Source organism: Lissotriton helveticus, chromosome 1_2 (assembly GCF_964261635.1).
Source record: "Lissotriton helveticus chromosome 1_2, aLisHel1.1, whole genome shotgun sequence".
In the NCBI taxonomy this organism is placed as follows: domain Eukaryota; kingdom Metazoa; phylum Chordata; class Amphibia; order Caudata; family Salamandridae; genus Lissotriton; species Lissotriton helveticus.
Genome location: NC_136058.1, coordinates 33,807,448 through 33,830,198, shown reverse-complemented (window position 1 = coordinate 33,830,198; position 22,751 = coordinate 33,807,448). Strand labels below are relative to the sequence as shown.

Genomic DNA, 22,751 nt, shown 5'->3' with positions numbered 1-22,751 from the left:
CTGGCTACAAGTCACCCAGGAAAGTCAGGGCACACCACAACCTACTTGTGACTTTCTAGAGTGAGTGCACCTTCCCAGCCCCTGTCACTCCACAACCATACAGTAAATACACACACAGGTAGAGGCACACAGAATTGTTAATCATGAAAATGACCTCTTTCTAAAAGTGGCATTTTGAAACACATAATTTCAAAACCACCTCTATTAGAAGGTGGGTTATTAAATTCAGAGTTCAGAGAGTCTAAACTCCAAATCTCTAGCTGTTCCCAATTGAAACTCACGCATGTAAAACGTTACACGGCAGCTACAATGATAGCCTATGGGCGAGCTAGACCTTTCCATAGTGAAAAAAAGAAATGCACAGTAAATATTTCAACATCTGGACTTGTAACACACACCAATACATGTACTACCTTTCACATACACTGCGTTTTTCCCAAGGGGGTACGTCAGGCCTACCTTAGGAGTGACTTACTTGAGGTAAAAGTGAAGGGTTAGGCCTGGCACTTGACAGGTTGACATGACAGTAAAACTGCGCGCAGACACTGCCGTGGCAGGTCTGAGTCAAATTTGAAAAAGGGGTACTTATGTGGGAGGCACAACCAGTGCTACAGGCCCACTAGTAGCATTTAGTTTACAAGCCATTCAGGTATAAGCAATCATAATCAAAATTTGCACAGAGAGCACATGCACTTAAGCACTGATCAGCAGTGGTAAAGTGCTCAAGTTCCTGAAGCCAACAAAAACTGTCAGGAAAAATAGGAGCAAGAAACAAAAAGTTGGGGATAACCCTGTTAAAAGGGGTAAGTCCAACACTTAGTTGAATACAATCCTATTTCACAAACCCACACATTGTCTTGTGTTGGTATCTGATTATCCGTGATCAAGAACACAGAAAGCAGTATGTGCTGTAGTGTGTAAAGTTAGCTTAGTTTGTCAGAGTAGCACATGCATTTGTATGCAATATGCATGAAAAGAATGTTGGCCTCCTAGAGGCTGCATGGGCTTTATATTGCTAGGAATCGCACGCATTGGCAAAGCCAGCAGTTGAGGTCTTAGTATGTTAAAACATGCATAAATGGGACTAAAATGTCTTAGCACGTTAAAGCCAGATCAATTGGCGTAATAGAATGGCCAGAAAGTGCTGGTAGGTGAGAGTCTTACCATTGTGGATTTGAAGACTACAGGCATAGCTCACACCACGCACCGTATTTAATACTGAAAGGTTTTATTTATTATTATTTATTTTTAACATAACAGAACAAAGGGGTGTGTAAAGTTCCAAACTGAGTCGCACTGTCCCATAGGGCAATCTGGCATTGTGTAACGGGCTGTCTGACAGATCAGTGTGCGTGCTGGTTTTCTAGCAGTTTGTGGGTCTGTTTTATGGCCTGCTGGGCTGGTTTTGGCTGATAATTTTCCGGATATTATAACAAACATTGCCTGCAGCAACCTCCAATCCAAGCAATCGCCGTACCTTGCAAAACACGTGTACAATGTGTCTTTACTAGTTTAGAACTGCCCCTACTTGCAAACATGGGACACTTTTTAGCTATCTAATTCGTTAATGAGGGCCACTAATATTTTGTTGCCTGGGCCTCCTTTCTGTCCCTGTCCAACCATGGTTCCAAAAGTCAGAGGGATTATGTTTGCACACTACAAATAAAATACATTTCACACAGCCTGTCCAGACAGAAAACCATGTAATGCTTCGGTGTATCATGCATGTAAACATTCACATATATATTCATGTAAAGCAAGTGGGCTGCTAAGCATCTTACTTTCCATGGTCTTAGCAAAACGGGATTTGGGAAGTGAGGACTGAAACGTACATTTTCAGATGTTTAAAACTATAGATACTAATATAAACCCATTGGTGGTCATCTCTGCGGTTTTGAAGATTTGTAAATGGCATTAGCTATTTCTGCTTTTAAATGTAGCAAGTATCCACTCATTGCTGACAATTTACATTACTAGAGGATAAGGTGATTACTGGAATAAACTGCAAATAGAAAGTTACAGGCCCTGGGCTGATGAGCAAGCGGCAGAAATAAAATCTAGCATTATCAAGAGTCAAAGCAGGCATGACGTCCTACCAGCAATTATGTTATTGCTGCAGTAAGAATTTATTAAGTCATCCAGTGAGCTCTACCATTGAAGCCTTAGCAGATACCCTGCGCAACATTAAGGATCTACTCTGAAACTACTCTACACAACTGCACAATCTGACACTCTACTTTAGCCACTCTACCACTCTAACCACTGCGCTCCAAGCCTCTGCACTCTATTCTGTTGTAAACCACTATCTCAACGCAGCTGCACTCTATGCCGCTCTATTCTACACCACTGCACTTTATGCCAATGCACTCTGTACCTCTCTGCTCCAGACCATTGCACTCTACTTTGCAAAAGTACACTCTGACTGACTAAACCCTGCCATCCACAACTACGTCTGCCACTCTAAGCCCCCACTCTATACCACTATATTACCTGCCATGACACTCCGCTCTCTGGTGCCCTGCTCTATGGTGCTCTGCCGCTGCCCTGTCTGCCGCTGCCCTGTCTGCCGCTGCCCTGTCTGCCGCTGCCCTGTCTGCCGCTGCCCTGTCTGCCGCGCCCACCTGCTCTGCTTTCTGCCGCCCCCACCTGCTCTGCTTTCTGCCGCCCCCACCTTTTCTGCTGTCTGCCCCCCCCCGCTCTGCCGCCCCCCCTGCTCGCCACTCCCCCGTCTGTGCTCTGCCGCTCTGTGTCTGTGCTCTTCCGCTCTGTGTCTGTGCTCTGCCGCTCTGGCGCTCTGCTGTTCTGAGCACTGCCGCTCTGGCGCTCTGCCGTTTGCCGCTCTGCCGTTCTGAGCACTGCCGCTCCCGCGCTCTGCCGTTCTGAGCACTGCTGCTCTGCCGCTCTGCCGTTCTGAGCATTGCTGCTCTGCCGCTCTGCCGTTCTGAGCACTGTTGCTCCGAGCACTGCCGCCCCTCCTTTCTCTGCTGCTTCGCTGCTCCACTCTCTGCCACTGCACCACTGCACTCTATGCGATACTACACTACACTACAACCTTCTATGCAACTCTAAACTACAACATGCTATACCTTTCAATCCCGCTCTAATCTATGACATGCTATACCTTTCTATGCCGGTCTACTCTACTACATTCTACACCTTTCAATGCCGCTCTACTCTACCAACACGCTACACTGCTCAATGACGCTCTACTAACACGCTACACTGCTCAACAATGCGCTACTGACACGCTACACTGCTCTACGACACGCTATATCGCACTACACCGCTTTTATGTACCATATAGGTACCCTAATATAGGCTCAGGTAGTCACCTAACCTTTCACCTATATTCTCCCTACATTACACTACATAACGGTTCTTAGTACTGTCCTCTTACCTAGTTACGTTCATGTCCAAAGATGACGTGGGGTTCCTACTCCCGTGGATAGTTGAGACCCGGATGGGGATGCAACTGGAAGGGGAGGGAGGTGGGGTGGGGGGAGCGGGATGGGGTTCTGTTACCATGTTACCCCACGTTGGGGTTGTTGAGAGTGTTGGGGAGGGAGGGGGGAAGTTCGTCAAACCCCAGCAGCAGCGACTTCGGGAAAGTTTACCCTTGCTACCGTCCCGGCCCTGGGGCCCGGTGCTGGATAGTCCTCAGGTGAAACAATGGCGAGTACACTAGCTACACCTCACGGTGAAGGCGCTGGGGTTAAGGCGCTAACCTGGAACGTAAACGGACTGGGTTCCAAAATTAAGAGGAGCCTGGTTACCGCATATATTAAGCGAGTGGCACCTGATGTCATTTTCCTTCAGGAAACACATTTGAGGGGGACCCGCTGTGCATTTTTAGCGCGAGGGCAGTACACAGTTCTGGCACACGCGGGATACACCATGGACTCACGGGGCACGGCAATACTAGTTAGGAAAACGGCACCTTTCACAGTCACACGTACATGGTTGGGTCCACAGGGCTCGTTTGCCGGGGTGCAGGGGACATGGAGGAGGCGCAGGTACACTCTACTGTCGGTATATGCCCCACCCAAATTACAAACACGAACAATGCAGGAGATCACGGCCATTCTGCTAGACACAGCGGACACGATACAGATTGTGGGGGGGGATTTCAATGACGTGATGTGCACGACGCGCGATAGATCTGGGAACCCCCTCACGGTGGCTACAGAGACGGCTTTGGCGCGCAGAATGGCCACGATCGGTCTTACTGACGTTTGGCGGTGGCTACATCCTACCCACGTGGCCTACTCATTTTACTCTGGGGCCCACAAGGTCTTCTCTAGGCTAGATTACATTTTCACGTCGAGACAGGAGCTTTCGGCGGGAGACGAGGCAGACTATAGGGCGAGGGGTATCTCGGACCATTCTCCGCTGTTCGTACATATAGGTCGGGGTAGGGGGAGAGGTCAGGCACAGTGGCATATGTCGCCATGGGATTTACAGACTCCTGAAATTCTAGGGGGCATAAGAGCGGATATCAAAGTTTTTCTGGCCGAAAATGAGGGATCGGTACAGTCCGGGGTGACATTGTGGGAAGCCATGAAAACGGTGTTGAGGGATCGCTTCCAATCCAGGGTGGGGGAGGCCAGAAGGAAACGCACGGAAGCCATAGCGAAGGAGGAGGCAAACATCTTGACCCGAGAGGCTGAATATCACAGAACAAAGGAGGAGGTAGATCTCAGAATACTGCTAGACACTCAAAGGCGGTATAGAGAGCTAAGCACGGACGAGGCGCGTACACAGGCGCTGGCCACCCTGCACCGCTTATACGATGTTGGCGATAAATCTGGTAAACTCATGGCATGGTTGAGCAGGCGCGAGAGAGCTGCCAGGTGGGTGGATTGGGTTGAGCTCCCTAGTAAGGCGCGGGCGTCCACAGACGGCGCTATAGCAGAGGCCTTTGCGACCTATTTCGAAGACTTCTACAGGGCGAGGGACCTAGGGGACTGCGAGGTGGTGCAATCGTTCCTGGGTAGTGTGGAAGTTCCGCAGTTGACCCCTGAGGATAGCGAGGCCTTGGAAGCCGACCTGTCCCTAGATGAAATTGCAGAGGCGATGGCTGCCCTGAAACCGGGGAAGGCCCCGGGACCAAATGGTTTCCCGGCAGAGTTCTTCAAACGAACGGGGGACCTCCTTTCGCGCCACATGAAGTCGCTGTATGCAGGTGCGTTTGCCTCCGGAGACCTCCCGCCGGACCTGGCCCTAGCTACCATAATCCCGATTCACAAGGAAGGCAAGCCCCGTGGAGACTGTTCCTCCTATCGCCCAATCTCGTTGCTAAATATTGAGACTAAAATCCTGGCCACTATTCTTGCACGGCGCTTACGACAGGTAATTCCGGGCCTGATCCACCCGGACCAGTCCGGGTTCCTGCCGGACAGGGCCACCAAACTCAACCTGCGGCGCACCCACAACTGGCTCCAAGAGGTCTGTGACAGGAGGGAGCCACATTGGTTCCTCTCCTTGGACGCAGAGAAAGCGTTCGATGCGGTCCACTGGCCTTTCCTGATGGGGACCCTTGAACGGTTTGGGTTTGGGCCCAAGTTCCAGCGCTGGGTGAAACTTCTATACTCGAAACCTAGGGCTAGAGTGCGCATAAATGGGCGAATGTCGAGAGAGTTCGCGATAGAGCGGGGGACGCGACAGGGGTGTCCGCTGTCCCCACTCCTTTTTACCCTCACGATCGAGATCCTTGCGATCCGTATCCGGCTCAACCGAGATGTGACTGGCTTCCACTGGGGGGAATCGGCCACTGAACAGGAGAAGATCTCCCTTTACGCCGATGATGTGCTGTTGTACGTGACCGACCCGGCTAAGACGATACCGGCCTTATTCAGGGAACTGGACGACTTTGGGGCGGTAGCCGGACATACTATAAACTGGCATAAGTCGGTCCTATACGACCCACAAGGTGCCCCGCGAGGGGAGGAGTTGCCTGAGCTGCTCATTCACACCACGGCAGGCTTCCGGTACCTGGGGGTCTTTATCACCAGAGATAAGCGGCGCTCCTACACGGACAATGTCGATAGAGTTTTGGTGGCGGCAAAGGCGGAGATGGATAGGTGGAGGCCGCTCCCGCTCACCATTTTGGGCAGGGCTGCCCTGTATAAAATGATCCTACTCCCAAAGTTTTTATACGCCCTGCAAAATGAGTATTATCCCCTCCCGGCTCTGACATTGCGGAAAATCCACACCGATCTCCGCTCCTTCTTGTGGTTGGGGAAGCAGTCCCGGGTGGCACTCACGACTATGCAGCGCCACCAATATAGTGGGGGTCTCTCATTGCCTAATTTGGAGGCCTATTACTGGGCGGAACACCTCACCCCGATCAACGATTGGATACACGCCCCGGCTGACCACCCCACCTATGCACTAGAGAGATCTAAATGGGGCAATAAGACGGTGCTCCACTTTTTATATGGTGGGAGGGGAGGCCGCCGGCTTCTCCCCGCGACTAGGATTACCCTGACGGCGTGGCGCAGAGCGTCGGTTAGAATGGGTTGGCACGAAAGGCTCACCCGCCAAACCCCCCTGTGGGCATGTAGGTGGCTGACTGAACTGAACAAGTTGCGCGGGTTTCAAAGGTGGGATGACATTGGCATCTCCACAGTTGGGGATGTCATAGCAAAGGGGGAACTTAAAACCTTCCAAGCACTGCAGCAGGAATTTGGACTCCAGAGAACCCAATACTACAAATACATACAGCTGCGACATGCATGGGGAGCCCAACACATATCTCTCACTGACATTCCCCACTTTGCACCACTTGAGGGCCGCCTACTGCAAGAACAGATACAGAGGGGGGCGGTATCCATGACCTACAAAACACTGACAAATAACATGTTGGGTGATCTGCAGGCCCTTAGGGAGAGGTGGGAGGCAGATGTGGGCACGCTGGAGGACCTGGACTGGGAACTCATACTCATGCACCCCAGAGAGGTGGCCATAAAATCGAGGCTTCGCCTCATTCAGTTTAAGGTCCTCCATCGGGCATACTTTGACAGGGTGAGGCTTTTTCGGATGGGGAGGGTTAACAACACCACCTGTCTACGATGCCAGCACCAAACGGGCGACTTCTTCCACATCATCTGGGAATGCACAGTGATACAGGAATATTGGGACGAGGTTTTCAATGAATTGAGTGCGATACTGGAGGTGGAGATACCCAGGGACCCCAAACTGGCGCTCTTGGGAATGTCCACGGAGGTGGATATCACGAGATACTTGCTCATTTTTCTGCTGCTGGCCCTGGTGGTCGCAAAAAGGGACATTGCAAGATTGTGGGGGGCGCCTGGGAAACCAAATCTCGAGGAATGGAGAAGAGGTCTAGATATGTATATGGCTGCTGAACGAGTTACGTATAAAGCTAGGGGCTGCCCCCGAAAATTTAGAAAAATATGGGCCAAGTGGAGGCACTACCATGGACTAGAGTAGGTGGGCGGGACCTGGTGGGGGAAGTGGGCGGGTGGTAGGATGAAGCACGGAGATGGTGCGTATGTTGCTGATTCCAGTATGTGTACCCTTGAAGGCTACGGGCCATGGGGATTGCTTATACTCAATGTCACACGTCTTAGAGGACCGAGAGAGCCATGAGGGTCGGGGGGGGGAGTGGTTGGAAGGGTTCATGCTGCTGGGGAGGGGGGGGAGGGCGGGTAGGGGGGGGGCTTCGAGGAGAGGTCTCTCAGTTACTACCCTTACTTATAGTTGATGGGGGGGGAGGGGAGTTCGGGGTGAAAATGAAAAATAAGTTCGTCAGGATGAATGCAATGTAAATGACTATTTCAAAAGTTGCGTAAAGGCGGGTAGAGCGGAATGTTGACGCTCCCCCGCGATGTCTTGTTCCTGGTACCTATAATTCGCCTGATGCAACAATAAAAAGAATTAAAAAAAAAAAAAAAGATGACGTGGGGTTGTCTCCGAAAAGCTTAAGCCTCATTAATTATGCACATACTCTCCGACACGCTATACCGCTCTACGCCACTCTGCCACTCGTCTCTACGCAACTCCCTCTACGCCGCTCTTCTCTGCGCAACTCCCTCTATGCCAGACTACTACGCAACTCTCTACGCAATTCTACGTTTCTGTACGCCACTCTTCTCCCTCCACATCACTTCACAACCCTTTACGCCTCTTAACTCTACTCTGCTACTCTACACCACTCCACTCTACTCTGTGCCACTCTGCAACACTCCACGGCGCTTCTTTATGCCACTAACGTTTAGCCATGCTGAACAGTATCCAAGCTGGTATAATACATGGCTAAAACACATTAGCGAAGCCATAAGGGAGACCTATTTGCTTTTCCAGTGCTTGTTCTTAGAACCTGCTACACGAACAGTGCTGTGGATCTTGTTTTTCTGATTGGGCTGCAATGCTTCAGATGGCAGGATCAGTCTGGTGTGCAATTTCTATGCACCAGGAAAACCTTTTAACCTTGATTCTTAAATTAATAGGTAGACAACTCAGGCTCGTTCTAGCTGCTAGTACTTATATTTGTTGAATTTTGGAGACACTCTCACCTCATAATTCTGGAGTTTGTAAAAGCCATAAAAGATGAAGGGAGTTGCTATAGTCCAATCTGGGCGTAACGTAAGATGATAGTACAGGTGCCTACTGCTCTTATAGGAGGAAGATGAGCATTTTCCACAGGATCTTCAACAAGTCGACGCAGGTACACGCTGTACAAATCTCTTGCTTGAGAGCCAGGTTATCATCCAGCACCTTCCCCTGGGGACTTGGAGACTTACCATTGAATCGGGCTATAAACTATTATCTCAGGACAGTCTGTTCCTGCCAAAAAGAAATAGCTTCTTTTTGTTAGGATTAAGATCAATCTGATGCTGAAGGGCTTCCCAAGCACACGTGCAGCTTTGTTGCCAGATGAGGCGATTAAGGATTCAAATTAATAAGGATAGGTGTGCCATCCGTGTATGAGTGGAAGAAGGGATTGGAGGTGAGGGTCAGGGGTTGTTCAACCCACTTGTGAATGAAAAAAAGAGCAAAAGTCAGGACAAAGTGAACAGGAGTAAAGTATTTTTAACCAAGGGTGGAGAAGTGTGGCTCAGTGGTTAGAGGCGGCAGACCCGGAATCTGAGATCGACCGTGGACCAGGGTTCGATTCCCCGCCTCGGCGGGTCTAGGGCTCATAAATTCCACGGTCTCGACAATTCTCGCTCCAGTGCCTACTCGACTCACGGGGTCACACTCTGCGACTCTGGGCAATAGCTTGCTTAATCTCCACATCGGCCCCTCGCGGCGGGATGCCTGGCTTTCACCTTGTGGATACCCTGCCGGGGTTTCTCACAGGGGAATACCAGGATGGGTTCCCTAAGCAAGCGCGGAGATGCCCCAGGGTAAGTCCTGCGCTATATAAGTTTCATACATTTACATTTACATTTACATTTACCAAATTAGTCTTTTGAATGCTGTTTGTGGTAAAAAAAATGTGAGGAAACTGGTTTGACAGAAAGCGATCAGCAGAATGTTTAATCCGCCATTGCTTTTTTCTCTTACTCCATGTACAGCCCTTGGGGCACACTGAAATCTGTTCCTTATGCCTTTCAGATTAACAGCACATCCAAGATTCATAAAAAGCGCTTATCTGTCCGAAAGTTACTTTAGAATACCTATCTTGCATATAAACTGATGTCGTATTCCTTGTGTAAACCCTTCGCTGTTCTTAAATACTTTTAGAAAAGTGATCTATTTTTCCCGTTGTGTTTGAAGGGGACGCCTCAGAAGGATGTCTTTATAAAGCCAGATGCGCCGAATACTTTACTCCTTGAAAAACATGCAGACTACATAGCATCATATGGAACAAAGAAAGATGATTATGTAAGTATCCCGGAGCTGGTGTGTTTTATCCTAATCCTAACTTCTGATCGAAAAAAGAGTGTTTATAAATTCATTAAAGTTTGTCACAAAAAATATCGATACAACCATTTTAATTTGTTACCAACATGAATACAGCACTCCTACAGTATAGAATATCATATTGTGATCCGTATCTGCTTCCGTCTGACTTTGTAGTTCATCTAACGTAATCTGTTTGCCACAGGGTTGCCTAAATCACCTGTTATCCTCGTCGTAATTTTTTTTATGACTTATGTTTTCATTTGACAATATTGTTTTTGTTACAGACAAAATGGCTGTTTTCATTTTGCCGCTCATAACTACCTCCGGCTCCCCTTTTCCATACATTTCAAGCTAAATATTAGTTGATTTAAATGTAAATGTGTTTGTATTTATATAGCGCACTTCTACCCAGAGGTCTCGTAGCGCTGTATTCATACCGCTGTGGAACCCTTCCTGGCTTTCCTGTGAGATGTCCACTCCTGGGCACCCCCAAGGTGAAGCCAGGCATCCAAGCGCTGCTGGTACCGCTGTGGAGATTAAGCAAGCTATTGCCCAGAGTCACAGAGTGGGACCCATGATTAGACTAAGCACCGAGGCGAGAATTATCCGGTCCGGGGAGATTGAGTCCAAGAGCCGCCGAGGCGAGAATTGAACCCTTGTCCCGGGCCAGACCTCTGCATCAGGGTCTGCCGCTCTAACCATAGCAGCTCCCTACTAGTGCCGTAGCCTAATCTTGGCCATAACATAGTTTGTTACTATGAAATAAGAATTTTTATTCGTGAAAGATGACATAAACTGTAATAGTTTCTTGAAGCAAAAGGAGCAACTCCCAACCACTTGTACATTGTACTAATAGTGTTCTTCTGTCAACCTATACTAGTTCTGCAAATGACAATGGTAATAATAGCTCTTCTAATTACAGTTTAATGGGAAATCTATGGAAGTAAAAAATTACAGCTTCACTGTGGTGGGGGGTGGAGGGGTAGCAAATTCAGAGATGTGTGTAACGGGTTTCTGAACCAGTTAAATAGCTGGTGGATTACTCCGGAAAAATAGATACCAACATTTCAAACGTGCTCCTCTATATTTTCAATGGAAAGAAGATAACATATGTAGCCGACAGCTTCCTAATGACTGTAGCAAGGCTGTAGAAAAATGAAGTATAATACATCCAATGTACTGCAAGCAGTGAGCTTGCATTTTAAACTTAAACTTCTTGGGGGGTTCTCCAGGACTTGGGTATGCCCACATACATTTTGAGTATCCTAATCAAGCTTCACGAGGGAAACTTCGCCCAGGTGAGGTGGGGCAGTCAGGGCCAAAAAACATCTAGAATAGCTGTGAGTAGGGGCGTCCGCCAGGGCTGTGTGCTAGCCCCCACTCTATTTTCACTTTATGTTAATGGAGTGGTGGAGCATCTGCTAAAAACACCTGCAGATGCTCCCTCCCTGGCGGGTAAACTCATCCCGACCCTGCTATTCGCAGACGACACCCTCCTCATCTCGAAGTCCCCAGTGGGCTTACAGAAGCTACTCGATAGCTTCTATGTGTTCTGTACACTTAGGGGACTGGTAATTAATACCAGTAAAACCAAATACCTAGTATTAAATCCGGCAAAAAAAATGGGAATCCCGCCAAACCTGAACGGTGTGCAGCTGGATAGGGTGGCGGAATTCGATTATTTGGGCATCAGACTCTCCGATCGAATGCACTGGGGCCCTCATATTAACAAAATGATCCTCTCTCTTAAAAGGGTAACAGGCACACTTCTCAAAGAACAGCGTAGTTCTACTACAAAACCTATCTCCCCTATTGTAGAGATCTACAATGCAAGAGCAGTTAGTGGGTCCCTGTATGGGGCAGAATTATGGGGTGCCTGTAACATTGCCCAGCTTACCCAGTCAGAGAATACATTTCTTAGGTCATTGTTGTTCCTTCCCCAAAGTACACCTATGATTCCGGTACTGTATGATTTGGGGAATTGTCCAATAAAGGACAAGGCCCAGCTCCGCCCATTGTTACTCTGGTCACGTCTATGGCGAGACCCGGAACTTGCTCATTATGCGGAAGGGCTGGCAGAAATTCTGTCTATGTCTGGCTGGACAAAAATTAGTTTGCTGCGTAATGTAAAATCCTTACTTGTTGAGCTTGGGCTGGGGGAGGCATGGACAACTCGATCTGCTGTGCCAAAATCCCAATTGAAGCAGATTTACTGGAGCTGGGTGTATAATAAAAAATATTCAAACCCAAAAAATGGCAGGATTGTTTCCAACTATCTTCTTCTAAAGGATGTACCCTCGTTAGAGCCCTATTTTGATTTTATTACCAAACCGCGGGATCGCATGTTGTATTTTAAATTTAGGATTGGCACCCTTCCTCTTGGTGAGTTTACAGCACGCTGGAGCGTGTCCCCAAGTACCCTTAGCTCATGCCCATTCTGTCCGCTGATCTTGGAAACAGTGCCCCATATCTTATTTGAATGCACTGCATATAAACTTCAGAGATCTAGGTGGCTGAAACCAGTGTGCAGGAATATGGGTACCAGGTCTCACTCTATGGCCTTACGAATCCTCATGTCAGATACTCGGCTAATATACGCTTGTGCCATCTCCAAATTTCTTAGCTGGGTATGGATTATTAGAGCAAGAAGGCTTAAGACAAATGATAAAAATGTTTAATCCGATCATAATCCTAATGTGTATTCCAAATTTTTATAACTGGATGTTATACTATGTATGACCATTCCTTATTTGTTTTATTTTGTGGAATTTGTATTGTGAGATTGTTTTTATTGTGATGCTTTTAAGATAAAAGTTTTTCGAAATAAAGCCTTCTACAAACAAACAAACTTAAACTTCTTGAAATAATGAACGCATGTTTTTAAAAATACTTAAAAGTCCCAAGGGAGAAATCTAGACTTAGGACGGTTTTAAGGGGGCCAGCCGATGAATAGGTAAACTAGTATAGTTGTTGTTCTTAATTACCACGTTTACTGGGCAAAATTTGCCCTTAGTATGGTAGTATGGTATCATAAAACACTTTGGTAGTTGGTAGTAAGTCGCCTTCTGACAGGTCCAGGATCAGCAATTTGGATTCCTTGGTTTTCCCTGAACACCAGAAGCTCACGCTCTTCCCCCCAAGTGGAACTCTTTGCCTCAGCGGGAGCCGGCGTGCTCCATACCGGGTTTTGCTTCATCGTGTTTAGAGGAATACTCCAACGGGAGCGGGACTGCGAGGCCCACAGGTGACTGCGCCAGGCCATCGCGCACACCTGCTGCCTCTTCCCGCCCCCTCCTCCCAGCAAGCACTGAAATACGACTCGCGGCCCCCGCTCTGCGGGCGCCGCTCGAAGTCGCCTTCTGACCGGTCCAGGATCAGCAATTTGGATTCCTTGGTTTTCCCTGAACACCAGAAGCTCACGCTCTCCCCCCAGTGGAACTCTTTGCCTCAGCGGGAGCCGGCGTGCTCCATACCGGGTTTTGCTTCATCGTGCTTAGAGGAATACTCCAACGGGGGCGGGACTGCGAGGCCCACAGGTGACTGCGCCAGGCCATCGCGCACACCTGCTGCCTCTTCCCGCCCCCTCCTCCTCTTACTTAACCCTGCCCACTAACGCGAACGCGGGATGCGCGCGGGTGAAGCGCGGGCGAAGACCGGGCCAAGAGCGGGCCCGTTGTAGCCCGTTAGAGCCCGGTGGAGTCCGGACCGGCCCATCCCTCTTTGATCCGCAAGTACATTTTGTATTCATTGTACATTGGACCCTTGCTCACTAATGTCGGGCCGCGAAACACGGAGTACTGCTTCCAAGACTGGCACGCAATTAGTGGGGACTATGGATAATTTCATTGTGCGTGCTAGTTCACTCTTGAATAATGAAATAACATCCTTGGAACGTAGACTTTCTCAGGGAATCGTTAACTCTAAACATTCCTCTCTGGGAAGTATAGCTAAAGCCCTTTCTCCAATTAGGCAGGAACCTCCCCTGCATATAAATGTACAGATTACCCAACCTAATGTTCATTCAAACCTCGGGGATGATCTTATTGTCCTCGACCCACCTATCCCTCCAACCCATGAAACTACCATGATCACTACCTCACCTCCCTCCCCCATAATAGTAGAGGCAGGGGTCCAACAAATACTGATAGATGAAGCCCACAGGCAAGGAGCCACAAAAAAAAGGAAGTTTGGTCCTGAAATAGCTTCTGGAATAAAGCCAAAGGTCCCTAAAAAAGATCAACAACAACCCGTTAGAATGGGTAATACGGGCAAAAGGAGGGGCCCCTAAATCACGGCTGGTGGCAGAGGAAGCTCACCACCTGTCGCTTTCTGATAGCATGACAACTCTTTATAGCACCACAGGGGGGGGTGAGGAATCAGGAGGGTGCAGGGACTTAAGTTCATTGATGGAGTCCCTGATAGATCTCTTAGAAGCTAGATTAACTAGGATTGAGGACAGTATCACCAACATTGTAGAAACCATAGGGGCTGCGCACAGCAATCTGAGGGAGGCTACAGCACGTATTGGGAACTCTGAAGATAGGCTGGGTAAAATTGAGGGGTTATTGGGAGAGTTACTTGGCTATGTCCAGGCTGACAAGGCGCAGCAAGGGAATAGAGGTTTGGGTGGAACTATTGGCCCCTCGGGGGCCCCTGCAGCGGGGGGGGATGGGAATTAATGTCAATAATAATCCATTCTTACCACTTGACTCCGCTATCCCACCAATCCTTTCTGTTAGTACCACAAGTTTACCCTTGGACGGTGGTAGTATTCTTCCTGCATCAAACCCCTTTATCATACCGCCTCCTATTATACCCCATGATCCACCCCCTAATCAAATTAGGGGGAAGACATCTGCCCCGGCACAGCTGCGCCAAGCACACCGAGGGAAAGACGGAAGCGGAAATAGGAAAGCAGCACACCTCCCCCCGGGAGCGGCCCCTTATGTAGTCGTCCTCAGTGGTGTACCAGAACTTGAGGATGCGGTCAGGGAAAACCCAGTTTCTTTAAAGAATAAGGTAATCAGCTGGCTTAATAGATATAGACCATTACCTTTAGGGATGCACAACGAAATTATCCTTGCAAGGAGAGTTCCCTGGGTGGGCGAGTCAACAAAAAGGGGTACCGGGGATTGTGTGTTGGTAAATTTTAGAGACCCAAGGACAGTAAGCTTTATCTGCAATTGGGAAGGTTCTTCACCCATGACGTCTATTCAAGCGTTGCCCCTCAGGGCATTCTATCCTGACAAACGTGAGCGGTTTGAGGAAGGGGCCAATGAGGGCTGGTCATGGGTTCCCCCAAGAAGACTACATCCTGCACTTAGGTCGGTGCCCCATGGGGGAGCCTTTGGGAGGGGAGGCTGGAATCACCCTACCCCCAGTTCCCCTTACTTCCAATTCACACATCCCAATCAGTTTGGCTGCTTGGATGCAGTGGACTGACAGTTGTTGGATTGTAGCGCTGGGGTAAAGCAAACAAATGACAGGGAATTATCTGATGATAGTAGGAGTATTACATCACTTCCACCGGTGGAGTATCAGGTAGACTCCGCTCAGGTACGAGGTACAACTTCACCGAGAATGGGTCAATCCACACTTGGAGAAAGCACTGACCCTGGGGGTCTAGTACATCCACAGGGCCAGGATAAAAGACCCGATGATAACAATATAATAGTGCACCAAAACAGGAGTACCTCACCGAACGGCGAGGTGGCACCAGGTTTGGTGTCTATTCTTTCGTGGAATGTAGCTGGCCTGTCCAATAAACGGGACTCCCCTGAATGGGAGACATTCATAGAGTCCTTTGACATTTGCCTTTTACAAGAAACCTGGGCACGGGGAAGTAACTTGCGACCAGGCTATGCAACATTTTCAGTACCAGCCAAATGGGGGGGGAAAGGGATGCCCGTCCGGAGGGTTATTGATATAGGTTGCTACCCACTTAGGATGTAGGGCTAGGGCTCTGCATACAAATTCTGAGGATTTCCAGTGTGTTGTATTAGACTGGGGGTCTGGCCAATCATTATCGCTGGTTAATGTGTACTCACGACCAGTGGGATTGGCAAGGACCTCGGGTACAATAGAGGACCTGGCGGTGTTTCTGGAATCCTCCTCCCACTGTTCGTCCTACCTAGTGGGAGGGGATTTTAATAGTCAGTTCGAGCCACTGCCGACCTTTCTGGAGGGCGCCACAATTGATGAGGATGATGCCTGGGGAATCCCACCCCCGGCAGGCCCATTAGCAAAGGCATGGTCCCCACTGGCTGTGCAGATCACCTCACTTATTTTGGCCAACTCACTGAGAGCCTGTAACGGGCGCACAAAAGGGGACATACCACCAAGGCCCACTTATAATAAACCAGGGCAAGAGTCTCGAATAGATTATATACTGGTGGAATCCAGGGACTGGGCAAAAGTTAAGGACTTCCAGGTACTTACTAGAACGGACAGCGACCACAATGCGTTGGCGCTCAGGTTTGAAGTGCAGGGGGTAGTACCCGGGGAACAGGAGTGTATTGCGAACTTAGCCCCAGATCTAATAGCAGCCAGTAACAGGCGGCGAATTAGATGGCCCAAAATAGTGGGGAATCATGATGATATCCAGAGACTGTACAATATACTGGTTCCAAGTTTAGAACAAGTGGAAAAATTACTACCCGGGCTACCGTCCTCGGAGGGACACAGAGTATTGGCAGGTATCCATCAGGAGCTGGTCACGAACTTAGCTGAAGTCTTGAACCCAATAGCGAAAACTAGGAATCAAAGGGGGATGCGCGCTTCTTGGTTCAACGCTGAGTGTAGGAGAGCTAAGGCAGAACTCTTAAAGTCCCTCAAAGAGCGGGAAAGTCCTAGTAAGATCAGGATCAGGCGAGTGATTTATAAAAATCTTATTCATAACGCCAAAATTGAATGGGACTTTGAGAACTGGTCAGATATGAAGAGCGCTCTTCAATCGAGGGACGGGGGGAGTAAATCCTAGTATGGATTTATTTGGCGCAGAAAAATGGAAAAAAATGTGTTTCAGCGGTGCGCCTTCGTCAGTGCTGATACGCGTTTGTTATCATTTCTCTGTGCCAAATAAATCCATACTAGGATTTACCCCCCCCCCCCGAGAGTGCTGGTGTTTTCTTTTGAGCGTTGGGATTATACGCAATCTTGCCGTCGCGTTTCCAGCACCCGCTACTGAGTGCGCTGGCGGATCGGCAAGAACTTGTGCCGTGGAGCTATATATATATATATATATATATATATATATATATATATATTTCCACCAATCCGAGTCAGGAAGGTAAGAGACCACTTCGGGGACAAATAAGAAAACCTTTTTTTAAAACAGCATGGGCATGATGCATTTCGACGCTGTGGCCTTCTTCAGATGCCGCTGTTAGTCCGAATGTTGCTCCGCCCCCGCCTTTTAAGTGTCCTGTATTCTCCCCATTGGTGGGTGAAGCTCAACCCCCAAATCACATGGTCGCACTGCCACCGCGATCCAAGCGAAACTCAAAGTCCCAGAAAGCAGTGCTTCAGGTTGTGGGATGCGAGAGACGGAAGACAGGGAAAAGGCGTGTTATGAGGGGATGTGCAGTCCAGACAGCAATATTAACATGAGGCTTCCCTGGGTCCCCTAAACGCTCCCAACCTGTGCGTATAGATCCACCGGGCTGTGAGTCGACTTGACCGTGCAAACGGCTCCCCGTGAAGTCACAGGCTGCACCTAACAGCATCCCTGGCGGCGTCCAACACAAAGGTGGGCAGGAGTAATCCAATGTCTTGGAGAAAAGAACAAGCTGCAACAGCTAATGCCAGAGACTCTTACCACTTGAAAGGAACGGGGCCCCTTTCACGCCACTGGCCGGCACATAGAGAAATCAAAGTTCCACCAATCCAAGTCAGGAAGGAAAGAGGCCACTTCGGGGACAAACAAGAAAACCTTTATTTAAAAACAGCATGGGCATGATGCATTTCTGCGATGTGGCCTTCCTCAGATGCCGCTGTTAGTCCGAATGTAGCTCCGCCCCCGCCTTTTAAGTGTCCTGTATGTGTATGTATGTATGTATATATATATATATATATATATATATATATATATATATATACACGCTGTCTCAGCACTTCCTTTCGGTCAACCAAAGACCACACGAATCCCAAAGTTCAGGCACGGGTATATTATTTATTTAAGAGCTGCAAAACCTGACGCGTTTCGGGCGGTTGCCCTTGCTCACAAATCGCCAGTTCATGGCCCACCACTTTTTAAAATATGCTGTGTGTACACGACGTGAAATAATAGACATAAACAACATACTGTGCACAAGTTGTTTCTCACTTGCATTTTCAAATGGGTTAGTCTTTCTTAGTCCTAGTCAAATATCATCGGACATTTAATTTGAACAAAGAGATGTTTTTGTTTTAAATAAACTTGATATTTAGATAGTTGTGGGGTCGCCAGTTCCGGTGGAGCCAAGATGGCTTTTATTAATGATTAAAGGGCCGACTGACTGGTCAAGGTACGAGGAGATCTGGCTGGCCTTGGCAGCCGGGGTGGCGAAATGAATATTGCCCCGGGATGGGGGGCGCAGGAGGCCCCACAATGGGACCAGTGGAGGCGAGATTCGGATTGGTGACAGAGGGCGGAGGAGACGATTTACAAGGCCTGGGAGTGTGTGAAGAAGTGGAGGAAGGTCTGGGGCCCCTGGCGGAAATACAGAGGATCCGGGGGAGAGGCGGGTGGGGTGTGAAGCGGGTGGTGGTATTGGGAATTGTTTTGACCTGCCCAATGTATGTACCAGAGATCGCTAACTATCTCCTGCTAAATGTATGCTGCTATGTATGTTATGTACCTGTGAGCAAAGTTAATAAAAATAATTAAAATAAATAAATAAATAATGATCTGCATGAATGCAATTTTTTCATATAGTAACAGGTTTTTTAACCAGGGTCACAACAATCTATTACTACTTTCATTGTATTTCGTCCTCACAATAACATAGGAATAACAAAACCAATCCATATACGTAATAATAGCCTATGCTGCAGACAAATGTGCAAATATATTCCAATTACCTGTGCAAATATCGCTAACGTGCAAAATTAAGCCAACATTTTTCACAATATGTGCAAATTACGCAATTGGAATATTCCTGTGCAAATATCTGTTTTTTCTTGTGCAAAATTATGCAAAATTTGTAAACCGTTTTATTCAACTTGTGTAAATTACGCAATCTTTCGATTATTCTGTATTTTATACAATTATTGTCTCGTATATCATGGTAGTCCAGGACAGACGTCAATGTCCAGCCTAAATGCTGAATGATTCGATGTGACCCTATACTGCTACATTGCATTCAACGTGGTAAAAAATATTTTTCCCTTTAATGTTAAAAAAAGAAAAGTTGTACACTCATCTATGAATCGGCGTGTAAAGTGCAACAGTAAAGTGTATGATCCACGCAAAATTAGGAAAAATCCCCCAAATTAAACCTAATGTGTATTTAGACTAAGAAAAGTTTATAAATATAGAAAAAACTACAGTGCGGCAGGGTGACTGCCTCATTTGATATGTGCAGAAACTTGATTATTTCTCTATTGATACCTTCAACTATAAAAAATTATATAAGTCCAATGTGGTATTTAGTCCATTGGGGAATTTGCTGTCTAGTTCTAAAATTATTTTTGATTCCATCCTTCTCAGCATCTTGTCTCTATCTCCTCCTCTTCGTGGTTTAGGAATTGCTGTTATTACAGGCACTGCAAATCATTCTTGTGCACAGACTTGAAATGTCTGGCCACTGGGTACGAGCTATCATTATTGACGATTGCCCGAAGATGCTGGAGGATTCTGACGTGCAGCTGCAGCTTGGTACTACCCACTTATCTTAAGCCGCAGGTGCATGTCAGAACATAGACAGCATATTCGGTTTTACAGTTGTAAGTCTCCTTGATGTTTACCATTTCTGGAATGAATGGGGTGGCATATTGTGTGGTATTTGTTCCAAACCTGCAAGCCCTGCAGCTGGAACATTTGATAAACGCCGGCTGGGGCTGTCGCCACATTTGGTCTTTGCTCAACTCTGGAAAACTTTTACTGGTTTGAGCTTTCATGGAAGGCCCCTTCCTAAATGTAATGGTCGGAGTGCTGGGGAGTCTGGGAGCTAAAACTGCATCAGTTAAGAGTATGGGCCAGCTTTGTGTTAAAATGGACCTGATCTTTCTTTCCTGGCGATTATAGGTTGTTACAAACCTGGGGGCAGAGTCTGAGTCAGTTACCACTGTATTAGTGTTTGTGATTTCTGCATCTCTCAGTAATGATTCCCTGGACTTAGCCTGCATTTTCTTAACAGCTTTACTCAAAATCGCATTGTTGTAACCTATTTGTTTGAACCTTTCAAGTGCTTGTGAGGTACAGATGGCTAGATCTTCTTCTGTGCTACATATTCGCTTGAGCCTTAATAATTCCCCATATGAAATATTCATGTACAAAGGGACGGTGCACCAGAGAAGAGTATCCACAAGGTCCAATTCGTTTTAAATAATTCCTTTATTGAATTTCCAATCAAAACAAACTCCTCAGCCAACGCTTTTCGTTCTCTAGGAACTTCGTCAGGGCTGAAACAATCCAAAGCATATAATCAAAATTGAGTAACGCAAATAAAATGGAATATTATTGATGATATGTTTGGGGTGAGCACTGCTGGCATGTAGTTTGGAGTTTCCAGTAGTGCTTTTCCTATGGAGTTTGGTTTTTATTTGTCCTTCACAAATAAAGACGCTAACATCTAAAAAATCAACTTGTCTGTTAATATTAGATGTGAATTTTAAATGTTCGTGGTTCATGTTCATCTCTCTGACAAATTCAATAGCACTTGCTTCATCCCCGTTCCATAAAACAAAAACGTCATCAATATAACGCATCGATTGCAAGACATGACCATTAAAAGCTAAATTGTGTGTACGCAGAGGACCTGCTCCTCCCACCAACCCACGTGCAAGCACGCGTAGCTGGGAGAGAAACCGGTCCCCATCGCCACACCCCTCTTCTGTAGATGTATTTTGTTGCCAAACATAAAATAATTGTTGTTCAGACACCAGGCTACTAGTTCCATAATCATTTTGTTATGACTATAACAATGTAATGGTCTAGTTCCCAAAAAATGTTCCAATGCCTTTAATCCAGTGTGATGTTCTGTACTGGTATAAAGAGATTCGATATCCAGGGTAATGAATATCAAATCTTCTGTCCAGGGAATGTTCTTGATCTTTTTTTTCTAGTGTCTTTAATGTGAGTTGGCAAACTTATTACTAGGTCCTGTAAAAAATAGTCAATATATTCAGTGATGTGTTCCGCAACACTTTGTATGGCTGATACGCCCGGGAACTGGTAATATCTCTTTGTGCACTTTGGGTATTAGATATAACCTTGGTAGGACAGGATTATCTACATGTAGAAATTGAAATTCTTGCATCAAGATCATCCCCCTCTCTTTTCCATTTTAAAAGTATTTTTTTGAGTTGGTCTCTGGCAACATTGTATTGTTTGAGAGTGGATTTTGCATAACCTAAAGGATTGCTTAGTTGTTTCTGCGCTTCTGAGATATATTCTTTTTGTGGCCAAATTACAATGTTGCCTCCCTTGTCCGATGTAGTGACAATAATTTGATGGTCATTGTTTAATCGTTTGATTAGAGATGCATATTCCTTTACCTGTTCACTTTTATATCTTTTTTGTTGTTTGATTTTGTGGTGCAATTTTTTCAAATCTTCCACTATTGCGTCTTGGACAGTATCAATGGCGTCCTTGGGTATATTTGGCATGAAATTGGACTTTGGCTTGAATGGGCTTGTGTTAGCTCCAATTTGCAAGATGGCTGCTTCAGTTAATTCTTGTTGAGTTGATGTTTCCTTCCCATCTGAAGCTCCATTGCTCCGCCCAAGCTGGTGCATTGTAAGGAACGTCCTTGGCATCCGCTGCTGTTAGCTCTATGTTAGATTGATTGTCTGTATTGGATATATATATATATATATATATATATATATATATATATATATATATATTACCTACTGGCGGTCGCCAGTAGGTATATATAGTTAGGATTTTTTCTCTATGGGATTTTTGAAAATTCTATGTCTAATAACTTTGGCGTTTGTGGACGGAATTGGCTGAAATTTTCAGGAAAATGGCACATTTTGTTTCTGAGCAGCCCCTGAAAATTGGGGGGGGGGGTTCGTCCAGGGGGGGTCGAGAAAAAAGGGGGGTCCCAAAACGTGTTTTTAACATTGAGTTTTCCATAGGGCGGTTGGCCTCACTTTTAGCCCGAACGGCTGAATGGATTTGCACGAAACTTGGCAAAATTGTAGGGACTGGTAGCCCGATGTGCCTTTTGTAGGTCTCAATATATGTGCTACAGTGGATTTTGAGAAATTAACGTTTAAAAAAAGATATATATCTGTAACAGCGGACCGGGCAGCGCTCCAGTACGCGTACTTTTCGCGCAACGGAGCTTTGTGAAGCGAAGCGGATTGGTTCTCCGGCGTCTGTAAACATTCCAAACAGTCCGTAGCGGCCGCCATCTTGTCTCTCGGTAGGATCGAGAGACAAGAGGAGGCCAAAGCGAAGGGGCAAATGACCATAAGGGGGCATAGTAGATCCTCGCTGACCCCCTAGGTTTGATGTGGAGGTTTTAAAAGGGCCCGCGGGGCAAAAAAAAATAATAATAATAATAATCGAACGGCTGAATGGATTTGCACGAAACTTGGTAAAATATTAGGGACTGGTAGCCCGATGTGCCTTTGCTAGGTCTCAATATGTGTGCTCCAGTGGATTTTGAGAAATTAACGTTCAAAAAAAGATATATATCTGTAACAGCGCTCCGCTTCGCGTACTT

General features: G+C 47.0%; 1 protein-coding gene across 1 annotated transcript in view; it reads left to right on the top strand.

Moving 5' to 3' along the window:
- The window catches only part of RABGGTB (Rab geranylgeranyltransferase subunit beta), a 166,080-nt gene that overhangs the window by 4,007 nt on the left and 139,322 nt on the right, over positions 1-22,751 (top strand). The window contains exon 2 of the mRNA XM_078668524.1: positions 9,745-9,852. Coding sequence (XP_078524650.1) covers positions 9,745-9,852 — 108 coding nt within the window. The remainder of the gene's footprint in view (positions 1-9,744; positions 9,853-22,751) is intronic.